The sequence below is a fragment of the Myxine glutinosa genome, chromosome 6 (assembly GCF_964187855.1).
Source record: "Myxine glutinosa chromosome 6, kmMyxGlut1.1, whole genome shotgun sequence".
Lineage (NCBI taxonomy): Eukaryota > Metazoa > Chordata > Myxini > Myxiniformes > Myxinidae > Myxine > Myxine glutinosa.
Genome location: NC_136266.1, coordinates 103,746,325 through 103,772,022, shown reverse-complemented (window position 1 = coordinate 103,772,022; position 25,698 = coordinate 103,746,325). Strand labels below are relative to the sequence as shown.

The following is a 25,698-nucleotide window of genomic DNA, read 5'->3' as shown; positions in this document are numbered from 1 at the left end:
GTACATTGGAGGATGCTCAGTCGGAAACTTAGAAATGTGGCCTGCCCATGAAAGATCATGAAATCAGGCAGAGAGTTTGACAAGCAAGGCCGAATGCCTAATTGCTTCAAAAGCTCGACATGTCTAGAGACAGTCCTGATCTAATGTCTAACATGGAGGGCCTCCATCTATTGTTGGGAGAGTCTGAGCAGCATGTGGAGTGACCTGGTCTGAATCTGGATAGGTGATCCAAGATGAGGCCATTGAAGAAAAGGAAGGATTTCAGATCAAATGCGATTATTTATTCCAAGACCTTGCTGATGATTGGTAGTGAGCTAATATATCTAGTTCAGGGAATCGGTTTTTGCCCCTTTTTCACTTTATTTTTATTTTTTGGGAAATCGATTTTGCAATCGGCTTTTGCACCCATGTGCACAACATGAAAAGTGGGGTTAAGCAATTGGTTCACATCATCTGTCTACCTGTCTGTAAACATCAGTTTATGAGAAAAACAACTTTATTTCAATTGTTACGCATTACCTCCCCAAACCCCGGTTATGGTACACCTCAGAGTCTTGAGAGGGAACATGGCAGAAAAGATTTGTTATCTTGAGTGTTCTAATAAACCACGGTAACATACCAATGCAATTGTAAAACAAAACAAATAATTGTATTAATAACTCTCACATACACAATAATAACACTATTAAGGAATGTACAATGAAAATGTCACTTGCATCAAATGAATACACATGATGGTACCATCATTCCCCCAAAACTTCCAAAGCAGTAAACTCATGATACGACAAACGTGAGTGGAATGCAACATTCCCCACAGTCCGTGCACAAATCCCCACGCGGGGTGAAGGTGGACGTCGTGCCGAACGACAAGGTCAGGCAGGTATCGGCACGGCAGCGGACTAGGAATTACGAGGTGAGAGGTCGATATGGGAATTGAGCCGATATGGAAACCAACGGCAATTAACACAATGATGTTGATATGGGAATCCCAATGACAAAACAAGATGCACCAAGTGACAAAACAAGATGCACCAAGCGGACAGTCTCTTCGAGGACAAAATGGTATATAGGCCTGTAATGGAGGCGAGGGTGCACACGGTGCCCCGATATGAGCATATTGCCCTGTCCCTGTTTTTATTTTGTTCCAATCATTAAAATAATAGTCCGTCAATTTTTATGAAAATTGGACTCTATTTATGTGTCCCACCATTCACTTGAATATTTCCACAAAAATGGCCATAAGCCACCATTATAACAATATTATGGTAAATAGGCTGTCTTTAATTCCAGCACTAGTATCATTATTTGTTGTTTTTTTTTTCTTGAGAGTTCAATGTGAATTGATTTACCTGTTTAAAGTTGTAAATAGAAATGCCAGGGATGAAATGTCCAGACAGTTGCCATGGAAACTGCTGCTAGATTTGGGCTATTTTTAGACATGCACAGTCTAGACATTGTCTAGACATAACAATGCAGTCACAATATGAGCTGATTGACTGACCTGCTCTGTAGCAAGTATATGCATTATGCAGGAACTGATCCTGATGTAGCTGACATGTTTGCCTTTGGCCTGTCATGACACAGATGCTATTACCCAGTTGTAGATATTGACACACATTTGTGATACGTTTGTGTGCGCTGCCAGAATTACTAGCAGAGAGGAAATATTATGGAGGATAAATCATCACAAGATGCTGGTGTTCTTGATATCTGCTCAACTGATGAACTCCAGCATGAATCTACGCCAGGCTCGCCAGCAACTGCAGCAGGATCTAGTAGAATGAAAACAAGAAACTCTTCTGAGATATTTGCACTAGGTTAATCGATCACGGACGTTGATTCAGAAATAACTGGATCTCGCTTGCCTACAGCACTACAGGTCCTTCGGTGTCTGATATTCCATATACAGGATGGATATTCTACCAACAAAACCAAGTGGGATTGTTCCAAGCTGGTGCTTGCAAAGATTCAGCCTTTTTATGAGAAAGCAAACGTTCCTTTGATATGTGATCGCAAAGCATGTGAAAAGATCTTGAAGCTGCACGATGAGAACTCCAAACTAAGACAAATCCCCAAAAGTCGCCATGACATGCCAACTGTTTTAAGCAAAGTCCATGAACATGAGCAGGATCTTTCCAAAACATTTCCACTCTGGCCACTTGATGCTGAAGAGAAAATGAAAACTCCTGACGACATCAAATTCCTGCAGTCCATGAAGACAGATCGTATTGCTAGCTTTGGAGGTTTTGACGCTTCCCTCGCGAAACAGAAACAGAGATCAGAACAACGCAAGCTTTTGGACAGACGAAGGCAAGAAAAGGCAGAAGCTGAGATGGCGGAGTTAACTGCTACAGCAACATTTGAGAGCAGTTCTGATACTGATCCTGGTGACACCGAGGATGGAGTGGATCTCTTGCCAGGAACCTCTATGGATACACATCCGAGAAGAAAGCACAGACGAGTGATACATCTGGGACAGAGGCTTTCATACCTCATAACATCATGAAATCCCCCAAAATGGTTGCACTTGCTACCAGAATGAAGATGACTCCATCACAACAGGCTGCTTTCACTGAGGCATTCGTCCAGGAAGCTGGAGGGGATGTGTCCAAAGTATATACATCGTATGCTGTGGCTGATAAATCCAGACGAGAAATCGGAAAGCAAATAGCTGAAAGTTACCAGGAGAAGTGGGATGTTCCACAGTTTGCTTCTCTTCACTGGGATGGCAAGCTGCTTCCCTCACTCACAAATAAATATGAAAATGAGGAGCGGCTGACTGTGGCGGTTGGAGATGTGACAGACATCAAGGTTCTTGGTGTGCCTGCTTACAAACCTGGAACTGATAAAAAATCTGGAGAAATCATTTCAAAGCTCACATTTGATTTGCTGTGCAGTTGGAACTGCACAGACTCCATTTGCAACATGGTGTTTGATATGACCGCTAGCAACACAAGGCATGTGTCCGCAGCATGCATTCAGATACAGGAAACCCTAGAACGTCCACTTTTGTGGTCTGGTTGTCGGCATCACGTAGGAGAAGTCATTCTTACACACGTGTTTGAGGATCCCAAGATCGAGACATCCAAGTCTCCAGATGTCATGCTGTTCACTCGTCTCAGGAAAAATTGGAACTTGGTTCCCCATGAGAGCGATCAGCCACTGCACCGAATACAGTTAGCGTCATTTCCCGAGGAAGGTAAAGATCTAATTGATGAATGGCATGCAGAAACCTTGCAACTCGTGACATCACAAGTTGACCAGAAACGGGACTACAAAGAATTTCTACAGCTGTGTGCACTGTGCAGTCTATCTCGATCCTGACTACCCTACTACAACATTTCAGCATCCTGGTGCCTTACACGAAGCTAGGTGGATGGCGAAATTGATCTACTGTTTGAAAATCTGCCTCTGAGACACAAATCCAGGATCTCCCATCTGGAACAATAACAGCCAAGCACCAGGGAAAGAAGCTCACAGAATTCGTCACCTTTGCAACACTCATCTATTCAACTTGGTGGATGCAATGCTCCATCAGTGTAGATGCGCCCTGGAATGACCTCCTCCTGTACAAGAAGCTGCTACGGTATCAGGAACTCAACACCATAGTGGCCAGTAGCGCACTGAGGGCGTTCAGTCGACACCTGCGGTACCTTACCGGAGAGCTAATACCACTGCCACTATTCAGCAATAACACCCCAGCTCATGAGTGTCGCCTACTTGCAGACCAACTGCTCCAAAAAAGACCTGACACACCACGCCAGCTTCCTGAGAATCGTTTCGGAACAGGCTTCGGCAAACCAAGGTTCCCAACAGAAGTCAATCTCGGCTCAAAACTTGCTGACTTTGTCACCGAAGATTCATGGTTTTTCTTCCATGTTCTGAAGCTGGAAGCAGAGTTCCTGTCCCCGGATGTTTCCAAGTGGCCTGAATCAGAATTCGACAAGAATGCCTTGATCAATGTTGGAGCAATCAATGTAGTGAATGATTCAGCAGAACGAGGCGTGAAGCTGAGCTCCGACTTCTTGGCAGCTGCTCGCGGTGAAGAGCACTATCAGAATGTTCTCCAAGTTGTTGAAGAGAACAGAAAGATGAGGCCCAATCTGAGAAAAAGGACAACTGAACCAGATGATAAAAGTCAGGGACAATAAAGACATTGTTGGACCAAAAGTCATAAGCAGCTTATTCATGAGTTTGTTGCCTTTCTGTTTTGTGTATGTTAGCCAAATTGGCCATTATGTTCAATTAATACATTGTTGAATACATGTGTGAACTTGTGAAGGAATATAAAATGCACTTTATATCAATATCTGAACGATGTCTGTCATGCATTAATATTTTCTGTCGATGTTTGCTAACAAAATAAATCCCTACATGTGTCCTTTGTATGTATACCACCTATTTCTGAAAGCGTTTATTGCCGTTTATTTGTTTTTGCCAGTGAATATTCAAAGCAGTGGTGGGACACATAAATAGTTTCCAATCTTCTTGAAAGTTTGCCTGGCTTTCTTATTTTGGTATAGGAATACAATGAGACCAGGGACAGATTGATTCTATAAAAAAAAATTTTTAAAGGGGCACCGTGTGCATGCACCCTAATTGGAGGCTCTTGCTCCCTCCAACAATAACTCACTCTTGGTGATAAAACCTGACGCAGGTTTAATTGTACTCGCAATATGTGACGATGTCGTGGACAATCCCTTTCCCAGGAAGCCTCAACTCATTTGCGACCAATATCAAAAAGTCCGCTCGCAGCCTCGATGCGATTCACGGCTGTATCTCTCTCACGGCTGTCTCCTCCTCCTCTCTCAAGCTCCTCCTCTCCTCTTCTGGCCTCTTTGCCGCATCTTCCTTTTTCCTTCAAACACTTATTTTCACCTTTTACTAAAGACATCTCTATTTCATACAAAAATCTTAACAATATTACCTGAAACTAAAAATCCTACAAGTATATAATAACAACAAAGGCGGAAGTGACGGATCCGTAACACAATTGAATGTTATATTTTGAACATGAATCAGAATATGAATTGGGAAAAAAAATATCTGTAGTTTAGCAGCACTTCGGCTCTGAATTTGTCCTGACCACACAAACATACACAGAGAAGAGTGCGATAATTCTAAGTCTGTCTGCCTGTCTGACAGTCTGACAGTCAAACAAAATTTTAAATAAATCCAAATGGGAAACTTGCTGTTTTTAGCAGCATCATAAAGGACACAAACAGGTACAAATAACTGTCTAATGTAACATGTTAAGGTGATGTAAAAGCCGCTGCATCAAAGGCGGTATATATACTTCCAAAACCAGTTTTTTGTACAACCTTTAAAATCTTCATTTATTATAAATCAAATTATATACTTGAACACTGCAGAACACAAATAGCCTTTTTGGCACTTTCAAAACCCTTTCGTTTAGCAATACAAAAATTTAAAAAAGCATTTTACATCATCTCAGTAAATCAAATTGGCATTTTTTTGTTTTTTTTTGTTTTTTTTTGTTTTGTATACTGAATCGAGGCTCGTGAAAGAGCTAACATTTATTTCACAAACAAATCAACCAGACAAACAAAACACACAAAAAGAGGGAGCGGAAGACAAGATGGGGAGAGAAGGGGAAGCACACAACCACAACATTTGAGAGCAGAGAGAAGTGTGGGAGGGAGAGGACTTGGGGGCAGGAGGCGTGGGAGGGGGAGGGCGGGGGGGGGGAGGTATAAAACACAAGGGGACCGAAATTAGCGGGGGTAGAAAAGATCAAGGTTTTGGATGGGGGAGGATAAGAGATGGTGGTGAACAGCTGTTTTAAAGACCTGGAGGGTACAGTGGGATTGAAGAGAGTGAGGGAGTTTGTTCCAGAGGTGGGAGAAAAGAGGAATGAAGGAGTGATGGTGAGCAGAAAGTCTTGATTTTGGCAGTTTAACCATAAGAGGGTTGCAGGCAGATCTTGTGCGACCTGTAGGAATATTTGGGGGACAGAGCCCAGAGAGGGCTGGGGGGGCAAGGCCAGAGAGGAGTCGGTAGAAGACGGAAAGACCACCAACCTGCCTGCGGTGAGTGAGTGAAAGGCCCTTGGAGTTAGCTTCATCGCGGGAGATTCCAATGATTCTGAACGCTTTGGTTTCAACAGCGTGCAGACGGGCTAGGTGTGAGGCAGGAGCACCAGACCAGAGGGGAGAGCAGTATTCCATGGAGCTGCGGATTAAAGCCTTGTATGTGGTGAGGAGCTCAGGTGTGCCAAGGAAGGACTTCGCACGACGGAGGATGCCCAGTCGGCGACTGGCTTTGGAGGCCAGATTTGAAATGTGGTTTTCCCAGGAAAGATCATGGCAAATAGTGAGACCCAAAAGCTTGAGTGACAGAACTTCTTGGAGAGGATTGTTCAGAAAGTGGATGGGAGGGTTTTCCAGTCGGTCTTTTCGGAGAGACATCGTAAGAGTGTGAGATTTATCAGGATTGAAAGACATGTTCCATTTGTTTGCCCAGTCTGTGATTTTGTCCAGGTCTGCAGAGAGTGAGGAGGCTGCAGACTGCCGATCGGAGGGATGAGGAATGGAGCGACAGAGAGTAGAGTCGTCAGCAAAGAGATAGAGAGGATTTTCAAGAGAGTCAGAGAGATCATTGATGAAGACCAGAAAAAGCACAGGGCCCAGAACACTACCTTGGGGAACTCCAGCCTAAACAGGAAGAGGAGATGAGAGAAACCCATTCAGGGCCACACGTTGACTACGACCAGAGAGGAAGTCCGCCAGCCATGCGTGGAGATTTCCATGGATACCAAAGGAGGAGAGTTTGGTGAGCAGAGCAGGGTGCCAGACCGTATCGAAGGCACGTGAAATGTCAAGGGAGACGGCTCTAATTTCCTGTTTGGCGTTGAGGACCTCCATCCATTGTTGAGAAAGCAGAAGCAGCATGTCCAGAGTAGAGTGACCAGGTCTGAAACCAAATTGATGATCAGAGATCAAGCCATTGGAGAAGAGGAAAGATTTCATATCTGAAGCAATGATGGATTCCATGACTTTGCTGATAATTGGGAGAAGGCTGATTGGTCTGTAGTTGCTGGGATCTGTTTTTGCACCTTTTTGTGCAAAGCGGTGATGTTGGCTGATTTCCAAGCAGATGGCAGATGACCTTGAGCAAAAGAGAGGGTGAAGAGAACAGAAAGAGGGAGTGAAAGAGCAGAAGAACATGATTTTAGGACCCGTGGGCTGATGCCGTCAGGACCAGTTGCAGAATCAAAGTCGAGGGTTGACAGAAACTTTTCCACCTTGTCAGGAGGAAAGGACACAGAGTCCAGGAGCAGCTAGGTACGACTGGGTACGGTGGGTACAGAGAGGGATGGGTTTGGGACACAAGATTTAGAGGCAAACACAGAGTTGAGGCATTCAGCCTTTTCACGTGCGGAGTCAGCCGTTAAGCCGTTTGAGGTGAGGGAGGGGATGGAGGGGGAACAAACACCAGAAACAGATTTGACCAGACGCCACCAGGATTTGGAAGAGGGAGACAGATAAGAGAGTTCGGTCTTGAGAACGGTGAGATATTGTTTCCTGGCTCTCCTGCGGGTGGACACACACTTGTTTCGGGCTTTGTGAAAGGAAATGAGATTTCCTTCCGTTGGATTTGCTTTCCAGGAGACGAAAGCAAGTTGTTTCAGGGCAACAGCCTCACCACAAGATTCCGTGTACCATGGATGGGAGGAAGGGTATGACAACTGAAGACGAGATGGGATAAATCTGTGCATGAGGGAGAGCAATTTACTTTGAAAGAATTCCCAGGATGAGTTGATGTCAGAGGCGGTAGAGATGGGAGACCAGTCCAGATGATTAATGGCTGCTTGAAGACCGTGCCAGTTGGCCTGAGTGAAATGCCAGACTCGTCGATGCTGAGGAGGCTCTCTGAGAATGGTCAGAGAGATGTCCACTTTGACAAGCACATGATCAGATGAGCCGATTGGAGCAGAAGAAGAGAAGCAGACATTTTCAGGGAAGTTTGTCATAACTAAATCCAGAAGAGAAGATGCTCCGTTGACTGAGATCTGGGTCGGGAAATTGACAGATTGTGTCAGTCCCAGTGAGTCGCAGAAGTCCTTCGCTGAAGAGCCATGGCTGGTGAGAGAGGTACCCACACCCAGCCAACTGGCATGGTGACAATTGAAATCACCACATATGAGGAAGAGAGAGTTGGGATGGGTAGATAGAAGTTGGTCCATATTATCAGACAGTGAGATGCAGATGGAGTCATCGCTGTTTGGTGGACGGTACAACACACATATGAACAAAAGGTGGGAGCGAAGGGGAAGCCGTAGCCAAAGGTATTCCTGGGGGTGAGGTGGAGAGAGGGCAGTGGAGGGCGAGTGAGGAAGAGAGTTTTTTATGAAGATAGCAACCCCACCTCCAGGACGAGGCTCAGGTCTATCATACCGGAGGAGGGAGTAACCTGGGAGAGATACCAAGGCATCAGAGACATCATGAAGGAGGAAAGTTTCTGTTAAGCAGATCACATCTGGTTTGTCAGAAGCAACCTGTATGGAGAGGTCAGTCAAGTTTGAGCGAAGGCCCCGGATGTTTGAGGTCCATACCGTTAATGAAGAGGAAGGGGGAGCATCGGGTCCAGAACAGGGGGGGGAGGGGTAGGGTAAGATGTGGAAGAGGAGGAAGAGGTAGGGAGAGCTGTTGAAGGTGTGTCAGAGATTTCAGAGATTTCAGAATAGCTTGGAGAAAGGGAAGAATGGGGCGGACAAAAGGTTTGATGGAGATTGGGTGAGGCACAGTGAGGTGTTATTTGAGGAGGGGGAAGAGCGAGGCAGAAGGTTGGGGAAGATGAAGGTGAAAGTTGGAAGGGGGAAGAAGCAGGGAGGATGCTTTGAGGAGGAGGGGTGAGAGGGGAGTCTAGGAGGGGAGGAGCGAGGGAGAGTCTCGGAGGGGAGGGGTGTGGGGGGAGTTTAGGAGGGAGGGGAGGGAAGGGGCAAGGGGGGAGATTTGAAAGGGATGGGTGATGGGGAGGATTTGGAGGGGAGGGGTGAGATTGGATTTTGAAAAGTGTACGATTCATGGGAAACGAACATTTTTTGCAAAATGAGTTTGAGACCTTCGAGTCAAAAATACGTTTGAGGACACTGGAGGAGGGGTGGAGTTCTGGATAGTTTAGGGAATGTAGAAAGGAGGAACTGTAAGAGATGGTATTATATATATTTTTTGGAATGAATAGATTTGGTGAGCAAGACGAAAGCATCCTTTTGTAGGAAAAGAAGAAAAGGGTGTTATAATATATGAGAGAAAATAGTTGTTCAGGGGAGAGATTATACATTTGTGATCGCGTGATCGCGAACGAACAAAAAGAACAACAAATAAACGAATAAGACCTGGGAAGGAAATATTTTTTGGGTTTTTTTTTTTTTTTTGTGAGTAGAGATATTAAACAAGGAGGTATGGGGTGAACGACTGGGACGAAACAGAGAACGAAAATAATTTCAGCGCATTCGACGAATCGCTGAGAGAAAAACAAAACCACAAGGTCGGAGACGGTACGGTAGCCAAGCCTACGAGTACTAGGCCGCAGAATACTCGATACGCATTAAGTTACTTAAATGTGTCCCCATCCATTTCTCGGACATGCATCGACCGATTTTCTTCAAACTTGGCACAAAGACAATACATGAGTATACATCGGCAGAAGATTTTGTTTTGTCATCTGGACAAAGATGGCCGACCGACAGCCTTTAACTCCATACAGGAAAATTACTAAAACCACGTTGGGGGCCATGACATTTTATGTATTTTTCTTCTTGTTCGTATTAACATCGTTTTGTAATAAATTAATATTATGCTAATATATTTAGTGTTGTTGTTACGTTTGTTTTTAGAAGTGACTGTGGAAAAACACCACGATAAAGCCATCTCAACATGGATATACACCTCAACACGTAACCCCCTTTGTGGGGAAAACACCCCTTGGGGTGAGGGGGAAGTCAAATCGCTACAACCTCCATCGTGTGACCCTTAGTTTCCCCGTCAAGTTTGGTTGAGATTGGATAAGTAACGACTGAATGTATCGCGGTCAAAAATCGTCAGACAGACAGATAGACACCAAATTGCATATTTTAGTACTGTTGCAAAATGATGCAAAATGTTTATGCTGCAAACTGAATTGTGCAAAATGGTAAGAAGCTATAATGCTGTTGTTAGCCTTTAACCTATGTAGAAAGATCACCAGGATTTGAAAATTTTCCATTTACTTCCAGATATACAGTCACGTGAAAAAGCAAGTACACCCCAGGTAAAGTTATGACTTTTTCAACATATTTCAACGTACAGCTGTTTGATCTTCATTTCAACAATATTGATAGATAAAGGTGATATAATATAACAAATATCATGAAACATTTACATTTTGTAGTCCATTGTATAATTTAAATAAACATAAATGCAAATTTCGCATGTGGAAAAAGTAAGTACACCCCAATATTTATCAACAACACGACAACAGGCATTTTTAGGCCATTTTCCCTGCAAGAGCGGGGGTTAGCCTTGCGGTCCCCATGACAATGTTCTCCATTTTGCCCTACATACACCCCGATATTTATCACTACTTCAAATACCTAAAATTAGAATCAGGTGCACCAGCTCAGGTGCAAATGATTAGAACATCGTTGGAGAGGAGCTTGGAGGAACCTGCCTTATTTAAACCTGACATTTAGTTTGGTTTGCTCTTTTTTGTTGGTGTGTGGCATCACCATGCCTCGATCAAAAGAGCTCTCTGAGGCCTTCAGAAAGAAGGTTATGGATGCCTATGAGTCTGGGAAGGGATTTTAAAAGATCTCCAAACAATTTGAAATCAATCATTCGACTGTCCGGAAGATCATCTACAAGTGGAGAAGATTCCAAACAACTGCCAACTTGTTCAGGCCAGGCTGCCCCAGCAAGTTCAACCTGAGAGCAGACCACAAGATGCTGAAATAAGTCTCTAAGAACCCCAGAATGTCATCACGGGACCTACAAGTAGCTCTTGCCACTGTTGATGTCAAAGTGCACGAGTCTACCATTAGAAAGAGGCTGCACAAATTTGATCTACATGGGAGGTGTGCCAGGAGGAAACCTTTGCTGTCCAGAAAGAACATCAGGGCAAGACTAAAGTTTGCCAATGAACACCTAGGCAAAGACCAGCACTTCTGGAACAATGTGCTCTGGACAGATGAGTCAAAGGTGGAGCTATTTGGCCACAGTACCAGAAGACATGTTTGTCAAAAACCAAAGACAGCATTTGACCACAAGAACCTGATACCAACTGTAAAGCATGGTGGTGGAAATATTATGGTTTGTGGCAGCTTTGCTGCATCAGGGCCTGGGCAGCTCACCATCATAGAATCCACTATGAATTCTTCATTGTACCAGAGGGTGCTTGAGGATAATGCGAGGCCATCTGTCGGAAAGTTGAAGCTCAACCGAAGGTGGACCTTGCAACATGACAATGACCCTAAACATACCAGTAAATCCACCAAGGAATGGCTGAAAAGAAAGAAATGGAGGTGTCATGTATGAAGTGCAAATATTCACCGTTGTATACCTACACCGTGACCGCATTGTATCCCTACGCCCCAGCTCGGATGGCGCTGAGGTGAATCGGGCCTGTATCGGCAGAGTGAATAAACGTGTACTACAATCGATCGTAGTTTGTCGAGATACCTTACAGGAGGGTTCTGGAATGACCAAGTCAAAGCCCGGATCTAAATCCCATCGAGATGTTGTGGGGGGGATTTGAAACGAGCTGTGCATGCAAGAAACCCCTCAAACATCGCACAGCTGAAAGAATTCTGCATGGAGGAGTGGGCAAAAATTTCTCTCAGTCGATGTCAGAGACTGGTAGACAGTTATAAGAAATGCCTACTTGGTCGTTTCTGCCAAAGGGGGCAATACCACTTATTAGAACAAAGGGTGTACTTACTTTTTCCACATGCGAAATTTGCATTTATGTTTATTTAAATTATACAATGGACTACAAAATGTAAATGTTTCATGATATTTGTTATATTGTATCACCTTTATCTGTCAATATTGTTTAAATGAAGATCAAATAGCTGTATGTTGAAATATGTTGAAAAAGTCAAAACTTTACATGGGGTGTACTTACTTTTTCACGTGACTGTAGAATAATTTAGCAAATATGCATAGCTTGCAGAGGGTGGAGACTTCAGTGAATATCCTCTCTGTGGATATATATATAAAGGGAAAGCAGAATGGAAGAGAAGAGTGAAGAAAGTCAGTTCAGAGTTGCTTTGTTGCGTACCACGCCACACCAAGGTTTGAGTTTACAAATTTTTCTTTCACTTTGGAATGAACTCAAGTTTGAAGTTCATTCTCTTACCAGTGCAGATTGATCAAGTAAAGAACCTTTGGGTTTTGTGACGGTGAGAAAGAGGAAAGTATTCAAACAGGTGAGGAAGAGGAAGGTGAAGAGATGCATGGAAAAAAATGAGTAAAGAAAAACTGACAAAGGAGAGAAAAGCAAAAGAACAGCTAAATAAACTTCCTGGGAAAACATGGCAAGTAAGGAACAGAACATGCAAGGAAAAATATAAAACAGGTGAGAAAGAGGATTGCAATCAATCAAAAAAAACATTAAATAAAAAGGAGAGCAAATGCAGGTGAAACTTTTTCCACACAGATCATTTCAACATGATAATTATGATTCGACAACAAAAATATGAAAGGGCGTAAGAAGAGAAAGAGAAAGGATAGGCTTCCGTAAACATTAACAATGAGCAAAGGCAGTTGAAGAAAGTGTGAGACGTACCCAACTCTGGTGAAAAGTTTCCCGTGAGCATGCAGGAACGTGTGCACAAATCTCTTGTTGAGCTGCACAAAAAAAAGGCAGAGGGTCAGACTTGCTCACTTTCCAATAATATCAAAGACTGCAGAAACAGAAAAATGATAAACTACATAATCATAAAATAAGTTGAGAAGTAGGTGTATGTGCCTGTGTGTGTGTCTCTCAGTCCTCATATCTGTTAGACTTGTATGTATGTACCCCTGCACTGCTGGCCAGAATGAATTGAAAGCAGGGTTGCACTCAGTGTGCACGAGAGGGTTTTAGGCAAACTGTACTACAATTCAGGGACTGGTGTGTGTTTGTTTGTCGTGCTACTCTTACAGTTGTGGTCCAATTACATCCAGACTTGCTGCACAGGATCAGCATGACCCCAATTAGTGTACAAGTGTGTTCTTATCTTTGCCAGTGGTCTTGGAGGTGGGAGGGGGAAGGCGGGGAGGATGCAAATTGTCGATGGTAAATGTGTATCATGTAACACCGCCTTTTTCCGTATTGCTTTTTTCAGTATTTTCAGTATTACAGTATTGCAGTATTGTGTCCTCACGTTTTCCAATGTAGTGAGGTGTTTTTAATTACACAGTGAGAGGTATTTTTAATTACACGTTTGAATAAGGACACCTTTATGGTGTCCTTAAAAACAGGAAGTTTCCTGTTTGGAATGATTTTCAATGTTGTTTCACTGTCAGGCAGGCAGAGACAGAAACAAGAAAAAAAATCTCGCTCCTTTCTGCGCATGTGCGATTGGGACGAATTCAGAGAAAAAGTACAGTAAAATGGAAAACCTATCTTCCTAATCATGTTCCGATTCGTGTTCAAAATATAACATTCGATTTAAATAAGCTGTTCCTCGATGATAAACTAACTATCATAAACTGATAAGACAGATGGACATTAATTGCTTAACCTAGCTTTTCACTTCGCATACACAGAGTAAAGATGGGTTCTTCACGAGTAAGCCAAAACAAAGAACAAGTATTTAATAAAGCAGAGCCTCAAGATGATACATACATTACAGATCTGAGAATGAAGGATTCATTTTAAAATATACACACAAAAGCATTGCTCACCCAAAACTCTACTCCAATTATAAACATAGGGGCAAATACCCCTGGCGCTCACCTGGTAGAATAAACAGCATACTACACTGACTAAAGGTATTTTAAACCAATTTCAATGATTGCTAGAAGACAGGACAGCATGTCGAATCATACTAACATAATCATAAGACTTGAAACAAACAAACAAAAAAAATACCTATTTTGGGGCCGTAAAGAAAACGGTTAACTAACGATATGTACATAAAGCGTTTCCAAATTTCTCTCACATAATCACATTTTATGTTTCCCTGTAATTAAAATTGCACAAATGTTTGCAGTCAGTTTTGATTTATAGCATTTAAACAAATAAAAAAATTCTGCAAATCTTTTCAATTTTTTTTTTTAAACGTTTCAATAACCTCGTGAAACCAATGTTCCTCTTTTAAACAATTTGTGGAATGATCTTATTGAGGCTGTTCCATCCCAATTCCAATGTCTCAAGCAAACGATGCGACACCATCTACTGTCATCCCCATTGGCAATAGTATCCACAATGTTTTCCACCCACATTAACCGAATATGGCTATACCTAACCCAACTTTCTTGTGCTTCCTCAACTTCTCTTTTCCTGTTTGGTCATCTCCTTGCTCGTGAACACCTGTGGCCAGACTGTCATGGGAATCAAACTCATATTTGAAAAACGAAATTGTGCAGAGGGGGTCGGCAGAAGAGAATAAGAAGTGAGGGTGATGTAGGAGGGGTGCTTAGATCAACAACTGACAAATGTACAAAGCAACCATGACACCACATTGCATGGATGCGGCCTGGGCAAATGTAAAAAAAAAACTGCTGCAACCACAAAATGTTTTACAAGAAATTTATATGACTATTGGTGATGTGTTAAATGGTTATGATGAAGTTTAGAATAAAGGACTGTGAATGTCAATTTGGATCAAGTTCACTGCAAGAATCTACTTTAATAAATAGAGATTGTGTGGCTGCAACTAAGTCGTCAATAGTCACTTGTCGATTGGGCACGGCACTGACCAATTGGGTGTAACTGTTTTTCCCCAGCATCGTTATCACATCTATCCGCATCAGCAAACAACGGTCCATCGACGTGGTGCGACAAATCACACTTTCCTCACCTCGTGTTTCTTCACCTCACAGCAGTGATTACAATGGTGAGGAAAATCACACACTTTCTCACCTTGTTACCTCACCTCTCAGCGGTGATTACAGTGCAGTATCTTTATCACACGCTTTCCTCAGCACGTGTTACCTCACCATGCATAGCAGTGGTTACAATATTGGTGATTATGGTGCGGCGTCTTTATCATACGATTTCCTCACCTCGTGCTACCCCACCACGCACAACAGTGATTACAATATTGGTGATTATGGTGCGGCATCTTTATCACCTTTTGCTCACCTTGTGACTCATCCTGGTGATTACGATATTGATCACGGTGCTATCCTTGACAACTTAACATTTATTTGACTCCCTGGGAAATAAGCGGCCATCAGTGTCACCAATATAAATTTTATTTCGTTGTGATCAATAAAAAAAAATTAATATGTTGTATTGTGATCAATAAAATATGTTTTGATCAATAAAATTTATTTTTAAAACGACAAAAATTATAAAGTGCATTTCCAAGACTGCTGCAGAACATTGCCCTCTGAAGACAAGTCGAAATAATACATTGAAGATAAATAGATACGAAATTAACTGAAGAGCCACACAAAAGTACACACATGTTCAAAGATATTAACATACATATTATTTGTAATTTTATTTTTACATATTATTTTATGTTGTAATTTTTGTTCACTGCAGTTGTTACTGCAGCATCTGTAAACTCATGGAATTGAGAATAGTGTTCTACCAATCAGAAAACCTCTATTTTATCAACAGCATTATTATTATTATTGATATTATTATTATTAAAAAGAAATCACCAAACCACTAACAGCCAACGTACATCACTTGGGCTAAGTTCTCCCAGGTCATCATCTTGGCTGTTTGCTTGATCTGCAGACTTTCTCGATCCAGGGTGGATCCAAACTTCAGTACGCATGGTATCATTTGGAAAGCGCCCCGGCATGTTCCTCTGACCAGATCGCCGATGCCCCCTCTGCTCCTTGTCCGCTTCCCCAGCTTCCTGCTTTGCCACTTGCTCTGCCTACAAGAGAGACAAGGTGCTTCAGGGATGGATAATTCTAGCTTCATAGTGGAGCAGGCAAAAGGGGAAGTGGTGGGTGAGGCTTTTTAAATTCGACAACTGAAGTTAAACTAACTGGCCTATAGTTCCCAAATTTCTCTCTGGAACCTCTCCTAAATAAGTTATATTTGCTACTCTCCGATCATCTGGTACCTGTCCCGGCTCCATTGAGCTCAATATAAAGATATTAACATCATGCTCGAGAAAAAGATCCGAATAGTAATTCCAGCATGTGTCATGAAGATGGTGAGGAAAACCTATCTGGAGCCAGATAATCAATATATTGGATTAACAAAGACGTTTCAAACCAAAACGTTATTCTGTATGACAATGATTTCTGATCAATGTACATCTGTACTTTACACCTGTATAAATGCATGCAATTCTTCAACTCGTTTTTTAAAGTCTCTTTCAAAGTAATTGGGCTCAAAATGCTCCGAGCAAAGACGTCTCGTTTCAAGTCTCAGGAAATCGAGCGAGTTTCAGATTCTGCAACCATTTATTCCACTGATCCGGCTGTTTAAGTGGAAAGAATAGAAACTAAGGTTTCCGTTGTGTTCCTTGTCTAATCATAACAGTCAAAGGCAATGCAGTGCAGAATATCACTTGAATACAATGGACACCAAATAGGCCACTGATGTGTATTGCTAACAAATACGGCGGGCTTCTACTACGCATAGGGCGGATGTCAAAGCGACGCCCGATCATGAAATTAGCAAAGTTATCAAATTATCAAAGCAGCGACCGCCCGAGAAATACCCAAATTTTTCCTTATATCGATTGACTTGTTTTTACAAGTTGCACATATTCACAGATGTAGCTTTTGAAACATGAATGGTCAAATTAAAACCTTTCAAAAATGCCCAGAGTGCTCCTTCAACTTGACACTCACATGCACTGCCACCTCCCTCAATACTCTCGGATGCATACATCATCTCTGGAGCTTTATCTCTTCGCTTTACTAACTGTTTTTAAATTTCCTCCACTCCCACCATTCTCTCAGCCATAGGTAATGCCCCTGAAATATTGAGCAAAATACCTGAACCCATAGTCTCACTTTCAACACCAACCAATCTCCCTGTACTATTCCTCAATGCACCCCCACTGGTCTTAAACTGTTATTTACCTCACTTTATACCTAAAACTCTTTCTGCTAGTTCTTAATAGCACTCTTTCCTCCCTGCTCAACCACTTTCTTCTCTTTCTGCCTCTGAATTTCACTTCACTGGAATATACTTATTCTGTATACTGCACATTTGCTCCTTCAAGGTTTCCCATTGCTCTGCTGCTGATTGCCCCCCGACCCCCATGCCCTTTCCATGTTCATGGAACGAATCTTTCCCCAGCAAATGAACATCCTCTGTCATCAACACTTCCATAACCTCATGACTTTGAATTATTCACGATTGCTGCTTTCCTGTTCTTCCTTAATATCAGGAGCTCTGTAAACGCATCCGACAAGTATCTTACTGTTCTTCCAATCCCAAATCTCAATCCACACATGATCCTCTAAAATCTACATCAATTCCCTCAATACAATGCTGTCTTTTTACCCAGATTGTTACACACCATCCCATCGCAAGTACGCATCATGCAGCCTTCAAGTCCTGTCCTCCATTTCTCTCATTTAACCAACTCACACCTACTGCACCGATATTGCACTCCTCGCTATCTACTTTAGCTTCAAGCTCTTCCATCTTATCTAAACTCCTGAAGTTGGTGCAGAACGTTTTCTTAACTTTTCCCTGCCTGTCAATATTTATGATCAGGACCATTTCATTCATTTACAGCCTCTGCACCTCACTGTCAACCCTTTCTCTAGCCTAAAAAAAATCCTTAATTCCCTCCTCAATTTCACTGCAAACCTTTCTGCCCCCTTTGTTTAGAAAATTATAATAATTCTTGAAACACTCCCATTGCCAAAGAGATTCCCATTGCTTTCAAACAAAAACTTGCTGCCTACACCAATATTCCAACCATGGGTTGACAACTTCAACTCTAATCATGAATTCATTGCCCTTTCCTATTCTTGGAAGGATATTAGAAAACATGATCTGACAGCCCTTTGCTTTTGGTCAGCAACCCAATATCCTGTCTGTATTTTTCCAACACTTCAAAGTAAACTTTCATGATAATCATTTGCTCCTTCATGTACGACAGCAAGTTTATTTTTGCCATCACCTGACAAAGTCATTTAACCTTCCTGCAATATGCTTTATTCCCATAGCTTTGAAACAACCCACACATCTATGTTGACATACTATATTTAAATTGTTTCATCTCTGCTCCATCCCTCACTCCTGACAACACTTGCTCCACCATCCCCAACCCCCAACCTGTGGTCGCTCCTCCCGCTTCCCACAACGCCACCACACCAACCACTCCTACACTCACTCCATCCACATCGCCCCCCAACACCACCACAACCACCTGCAGTCTCTCCACCCTGTCCCTCCTCTCCCCTCCTTCCTCCCCCATCACCACCTCTGCTCGCTCGCTCCCCCATGCCCTGACCTGTCACTCCAAACCAATCCCAGCAGAAAGAAGAAGAAAAAACACTTGACTAGCCACTAAAAGACGTGCTTCAAAATAAAACAATGTAATTATCCAGTAATCTGCTACCAACACTATTGCAACCTTAAATGACATCTAATACACGCAACAAATGACATCTAATACACGCAACACATAATCATGATAACAAATCCGCAAAGGAACTAAAAATAAGCACTTGTCGGGTTTCGCCGCAAGGTGCGCCAAATCCAACACCGGAAACCTGAAGTCCCATTAGTTGACTCTTACATGAATGACAAGAACATTTGTAGACAATGGACAAACATATGGTATTTTAACTTGGAAAGTCATATTGAAGGAAAAAACTGGGGTTCCCCAAAAATGAGCAAGGGGTGCAGGTGACCACTAACAGGCCAACCTAGAGCGTTTTTAAAACTATTGCAACCTTAAATGACATCTAATACACGCAACACATAATCATGATAACAAGTCCGCAAAGGAACTAAAAATAAGCACTTGTCGGGTTTCGCCGCAAGGTGCGCCAAATCCAACACCGGAAACCTGAAGTCCCATTAGTTGACTCTTACATGAATGACAAGGACATTTGTAGACAATGGACAAACATATGGTATTTGAACTTGGTAAGTCATATTGAAGGAAGGAACTTGGGTTCCCCAAAAATGAGCAAGGGGTTCAGGTGAAACCAACAGGCCAACCCAGAGCGTTTTTCCACCTTTTAAATTCCGTACCACATGAACACAAATTACCAGCTACTCCTAATGCATTGAATTAACATTCAAATGCTGCTATAGATGGTACCAAATCTATTGTATTGTTTTAATATTAAACTTTGAAATAGTTGTACACCTAAAGTACGAACTTTACCTATTTGTAAAAAAACCACCTTTAGACCTATTTGTAAAGCCTATTTTTGTAAAACCTATTTGTAAAGATCGACTGATTTTCTAGTCCGATTTTGGAAATGATTTCAGCTGTGTGTCAGGTGGGTCTAGTTCTTCATTTCGGTTTCGACACACAATGCAGTGTCAGATAGAAATGCTTTTGGATAAAACTGGCTAAAAGCAAATCGGTTGAAAAATAAATAAATAGATTTTAAGAATTACTGTGAATTGCGCTAACGAGCATTGTATGACAAACATGAGTTGAAGAACTTGACCACCATTCCTCCACCATCTCACCTTCCGCTTTGTTTCCTCAAACAGACTTAACAGGCTTTCACGTGCAGACAGAATCGGATTGCTTGCAGCCAAACTGCGCATATAATAGTATACAGCATCCATCTTCCGGCGCTGGGTGGAGAGAGAGAGAATGAAAATTGATTACGATTGTAGGAAGACAACGTGCAAAAAATAAATAAAACAATTAAAGGATCATTTCAAGAGATGAAGTATACAGTACACAATTTAAATATACGAGTATATTTGAAACAAAAGAAACAGCAACTAGTAGGAAGTACTGTTTTACCAGGACACTCACAGTGTAGATGGCGAGAAGAGCCAACTGGTTGTATGGGCGTCCGTTCTTCGGTGCTAACTTCTGTGCTTTCAGGTACCAGCTTCAACAATCAGACAACAAAGATGTTCAAATAAAAACATATACTGTATGTAAAAGCTACACCTTGCCTCCAATGTCAGGGAGCATCAAGTTTGAGTCAAATTTTGTTTTGGCTTACAATCACCTTTGGCCGAGCCATAACAGAGCCAGACCATTTCAGCCCACCTCAGTCCATCTTCGTGCGAACTACAATGTCCCATCATGAGTTCAAAAAGGACATAGTCAAATTGAACAGAAAAGAGAAAGTTTCCTTTGCAAAACGGCAGATTTTATTAAAGACTTTTTTAAAAGTTTTTTTATTTTATTTATCAGTGACAATTTATTCACTCAACCAGAACGACACTTGGTAGAGAGCGTAACTCCGCCAGGCTGAACAGTTTACATTTTGTATCCCACTGATAGACCAGACCTGCATCCGGACCTCAAACAAACTCTAATCGGCTTGTTCTTGTCACCTAACCAACTCAACCACCAAGTTTTGTCATAATCCGTCTAACATTTTTTTTTACTTTTTACAACCTCTTTTTAAGTCTCTAACCTTTTCAGATATCGTGCTATATATCGTTTTGGCACTATCTCTCAAGGGTGAGAATCACCAAGTTCTCTATCCGGATCTTCACCAAAATGCAATAAATTCGTCCATGTCACACACCCAACCTACCCACCAAGTTTCATCCGAATCCATACATAACTTTTAGTCTAGTAGGAAGACTAGGTCCCCCTGCACCCCCCGGAGATATACTTCTAATCAGTGTTTCTAGATTGGAAAAAATGTGTAGAAAATGACTAGCTATGGCCCCAAGCTGAAAAAATGTCCCACATACCATTTTTATGCAAATTACTGCTGCCATTATCAAAAAAACGATTTTTGACATATCTCAGCCAATATTGCAGATAATTGAAAAATGAAGGTGTCTAGACCCATGTTTTGAAGGGCATAGATCATGATAGAACTATTCATAACATGATTACATGTGTCTATGGTATACTAGTATGCATATTAATGCTGTAATTACAAAATAATCAGTTTTACAAATGATAAGGATACGTTAATACTGCAGATAACTTAACATGGTACATAAGGGGTCTAAACCCAGGTATTTTCAAGGTTAAATGTCAACAAGATGCTCCTGAGTCTTGCATAGGGGCGGGACATTGGCAGTAACATTGGTACCACTCAACTTTTCTTCCCACCATTGACTTTGTATTGCCACTACGATGCAAGAGTACTACATCTGGCTCTTCATCAGATACATCGGAAGCTGTGGCCTGCAGCCTGTGCCTGGGCTAGGGGGTTTCACCTCTGCAACTGGTTCTCCCCCACCCAGCAAATCAACAGTCGACTACTGCACGCCTATCCACCAACCGATCACAGACAACGCAGTTGTTCGTGAGCTACTGAAGCGTTCCGAGGCAGCAACTGCTGAGGTGGGTCAGAGATGGGTCCTGAATACATTTGATCTGGGTGTCTGCATGAAAGCCCTTCCCATCATCTGGCGCTGGCCAAATGAATTTGCTAGTCATGTAGTAACGATTGGACCCTTCCACACATCCATGAACTACATCGGGATGCTCACTGGACACAAGATGCGTGGTTCTGGATATGCAGAGATTCTCTTTGAGGCACAACTAGTAACAAGTGGATCTCTCAAAGGTGTTCTCAGTGGAAAGGCCTACGCAAAGTCCCTCTTTTGCCTCAAAACAGTGTGTGAGGCAATGGAGAGGCTGTTGATGGAGAGATTCACTGAGGAGGAGAACATCATGATCTCTGACCCTGCTGTGCTTCTCAGAATGACCCAGTCTTGCAACCGAGAGCACCTCGATGAAGCCCTCAAAGACCCCTCAACTCTACTCCTCATCAAAAAGTACCATGCCTTTGAGGAAAAGGTGCGCAAGGGCCACCTGGGGAAGACAGCTGCCTTCTGGATGTCGTTCATTACCCACTGCCATCTTGTCTTCATGCTCCTCCACTCTGTGAAGACCAACAACCTCCAGCTGTTTCACAAGTGTAACGGAGAGATGGCAGATATCTTCTTCGCCTTTGACGGACACAACTACTCCAGGTTTGTGTAGCATACATGGTAAAATGTATAACCATCACTGAGTAGATTTTAATTGATACTTGGGTTCATGTATTATGAGAGGAGCTATTCCAATAAATGTCTACAGTATTTCCCTCTCTGTACTTTACAGATATCTGACTTGGCTGGAAGTCCACCTGACAAATCTGGAAAGCACGCACCCAGGGGCCAAGGACCTGCTTACTATGGGTGCAATCGCAGTGGCTCGCTCGATGATACCAGGGGCACTCAGTGCTGTCGACAAGACAATGGAAGAAACGTTCATGCGCTTTGCTAAATCATCAGGTACATCATTTTCTTTCAGTACATTATACATTTGAAACTGTAGAAACCAGCTTTATATGATGTAAACTGCTCTTACAAAACATTTCCCTTTTAATGATTGGGTTATGCAATTAAAATATGTTCACTTTTCAGGTGGCTTTGCTGGCCTGTACAGTCAGTTTGGGGCATACCAGAGATGGTGCCGAACAACCACAGCACGGGCACAGTTCTATGAAAAGACCCTTGAGATGGTGGATCTCATCGATGACCCAGACTGCCCAAGAGCAGGGAGACATCGTGAACTAGAGAAGGCAGAGATCAGAAAAGGCGAGGAGGCCGTTCAGCGAACCCTAACTACTATCAAGAACTTCACCAATCCGTTCACCATCATTGATAAGGACAAACTCTACTGCCTGGCCTCTGGTGCTCCCGTCCCCATGGATGTTGAGATGGATGTGTTACAAGCAGAAGCTGTGGGGAAAGCTGCGAAAGCTGACTTCATCAGGCGCCTGGAAAGCGGAGAACCTGAGAGCTTCTTCAACCCAATCAAGAGAAAGAAACTCAAGACCATGGAGGCTAGTAACAAGAAGATCACACTAACATCCTCACAGGGCAAGGTAAGGATGTAATCCAATACCCAAGTGCTTTTGTATTTTATGTTGTATTTTTAAATGGCGTCCTGTACATGCTATATTGAGATACAAGATTGAACTCCAAATTTGTTTATTAAAGACAGTGCACATCAATGAACAATGTAAAGATTGTAAATATGCCAATTTATAGCACATGAATAATTTTCACCTGTAGTCCTTCCTGTAGTACATATCAACCAATCACCATTTATCATTCCAGGTCATCCAGTATCAGGAGCAAAGCAACCTTGCATTCCTGCTCCTTGTCAAGTCTCAGAGTCAAGATGAGCCATTAGACCTGGGAGAACTCATGAAGTACTGCCTGATGCCAGTGCCTCCTAGCCTTGGGACACCAGATGGGTTCTTCTGCAAAACCAACAAAGCCTCCATTCTGCACTACCTTTTAGAGGACACCACACCACAAGATCTGCAATACCCCAAGGATGCCCTGTTCATCCAGGATGGAATGGCGCTGCTGCATACCCTTGCCAACCTTCCCCCAACATGTGGTGAGATATGCTTGCAGGTGCTTGATCAGATGGTGGCCAAGCAGCACTTTCTGTTCTCCACTGACAGTTACCATCCTGAGTCAATCAAAGCGCAGGAAAGGCTGAGGCGGGGCAGCTCAGAGAAGATCATTCTGGCTGGACCAGCAACCAGGAAGCCATATGACTTCAAAATGTTCCTTGCAAATGACGACAACAAAAAGCAGATGTGCCAGCTTCTTCTGAAAGTGTGGAGTGGACAAGAGGCAGCTACCAGGCTGGAGAGAACAGAGATGGCTGTGCTGATCGTGGAGGGGAAGGCCCACCAACTTGCCTCAACGAATGGCAAGGTAAAATTGAAAGCCCTTCGTGAATGGCGATTCAATTTGTAATTTTTCCTGAAAAAAAGGTGATTACCTGTGATGTTTGTCTAGATCTGAAACTGGCAGTGACTGGTGATTGAAATGCGGTGCCTTTTTGTGTTTCAGGTCGAGGTACGTGAACTCCCCACGATCTACAGCAACCAGGAAGAGACTGATACCAGGGTGGTTCTGTACCTCCATCATGCTGCTACCATCGGATACAAGAACGCTGTAGTCAGAACACCGGACACAGACATCCTCCTGATCCTGCTCCACCATGCCCACAACATCAAGCTGACGGTGTACCTGGATACAGGGTCAGGGAAGCATCGCCAACTTGTCAACGTCTCTGAGCTGGCAGAATCCCTGGGAGAGGACTACTGTGCCACTCTCCTGGGGTACTATGTGTTCAGCGGAGAAGACTGCACCAGTGCCTTCAAAGGGAAGGGAAAAGTCGGGCCCTTGAAAAAGCTGGAGAAGAATCCCAGGTTTCACAGGGCATTCGGTGAACTGGGTGACAACTGGGATGCCAACCCTGAGGTGGAGAGGCAGTTAGAAAAATTCACCTGTGTGATGTACGGCCAGAGTCGCGAGTCATCAGTGGACATTGTCCGTGCCAAGCTGCTACGAAAAATGGTGGGAGAGGACAAGACCCTCACATCCAAGTCCAAGGTTGATCTGGCTCGCCTTCCTCCATGCCAGTCTGCCCTGAAGCCGCACATCCAGCGTGTGAACCACCGCGTAGCATTGTACAAAAGAGCCGATCAACCTATCATCGAAAAGCCAAAACCTTATGAGGAGCAAGGATGGATAAGGACTGATGAAGGACTGTTGAAACCAATGTGGTCCAGTGGTCCCATCCTACCAACCTCACTGGTGGATCTTCTGAACACAGGAGAGCACGAAGAGGAGGAGGAAGAGGAAGGAGAAGAAGAGTTTGACTCTGACGATTTCGATGAAAATGATGATGACTGACTCAGTGTAGAATCACTAATGCTAATGATGTTTATCTAAAACAAGCAAGAGAAGAGTGGTCACATTGAGTGCTAGGACTATTTTGACAGTTGTAATATTTAGAAAAATAAAACTTTGTGTTAACGTCTGTGTAGACGGACCTTAATATGAGTCTATTATTTCGTAAAACTGTGATTATTTTGTAAATAAAGCACTAATTAGCATACTAGTATACCATAGACACATGTAATCATGTTATGAATAGTTCTATCATGATCTATGCCCTTCAAAACATGGGTCGAGACACCTTCATTTTTCAATTATCTGCAATATTGGCTGAGATATGTCAAAAATCGTTTTTTTGATAATGGCAGCAGTAATTTGCATAAAAATGGTATGTGGGACATTTTTTCAGCTTGGGGCCATAGCTAGTCATTTTCTACACATTTTTTCCAATCTAGAAACACTGATTAGAAGTATATCTCCGGGGGGTGCAGGGGGACCTAGTCTTCCTACTAGACTATTTTTGAGATATCCTTGCTCACAGACAGGCAGACAAGGCTGAAAATATAGTCTCCGTCCACCTTCGGTGGCAGAGGTACTAAAGCTCTTTGATCAGAGCTAGCTAGAATGATGACCAAAAGCCCACCACCTTGCTTTCACCAGTGCTTCAAATCTATGATATAAAAATTAATCTGATGAGAAATTGTTACACCACACAGTGTGGTTATGAACCGAGCCAAGGTA

The 25,698-nt window shown here is 42.8% G+C and overlaps 2 protein-coding genes across 5 annotated transcripts in view; one reads left to right on the top strand and one right to left on the bottom strand.

Moving 5' to 3' along the window:
* SMG6 (SMG6 nonsense mediated mRNA decay factor) overlaps positions 1-25,698 on the bottom strand; it is a 376,938-nt gene that overhangs the window by 331,948 nt on the left and 19,292 nt on the right. For all 4 annotated transcript variants that reach the window (XM_078780312.1, XM_078780313.1, XM_078780314.1 and 1 more), the window contains 4 exons: positions 20,096-20,174; positions 19,798-19,908; positions 15,845-16,045; positions 12,787-12,848 (listed from right to left, as the gene is read on the bottom strand). In XM_078780312.1, coding sequence (XP_078636438.1) covers positions 12,787-12,848; positions 15,845-16,045; positions 19,798-19,908; positions 20,096-20,174 — 453 coding nt within the window. The remainder of the gene's footprint in view (positions 1-12,786; positions 12,849-15,844; positions 16,046-19,797; positions 19,909-20,095; positions 20,175-25,698) is intronic.
* On the top strand, positions 21,392-25,188 carry LOC137423940 (uncharacterized). The gene is made up of 5 exons (XM_078779510.1): positions 21,392-22,236; positions 22,367-22,539; positions 22,672-23,135; positions 23,371-23,985; positions 24,124-25,188. The coding sequence occupies exons 1-5, from the start codon at positions 21,392-21,394 to the stop codon at positions 24,970-24,972; spliced, it is 2,946 nt and encodes a 981-aa protein (XP_078635636.1). The 3' UTR covers positions 24,973-25,188.

What these genes read in the sequence shown, in the direction of transcription:
- LOC137423940 (XM_078779510.1), top strand. Translation starts at nt 21,392, where the DNA reads ATGCAAGAGTACTACATCTGGCTCTTCATCAGATACATCGGAAGCTGT. An exon ending in GACGGACACAACTACTCCAG is followed by an intron (nt 22,237 to 22,366) that starts GTTTGTGTAGCA and finishes TGTACTTTACAG; the next exon opens with ATATCTGACTTGGCTGGAAG. An exon ending in GCGCTTTGCTAAATCATCAG is followed by an intron (nt 22,540 to 22,671) that starts GTACATCATTTT and finishes TTCACTTTTCAG; the next exon opens with GTGGCTTTGCTGGCCTGTAC.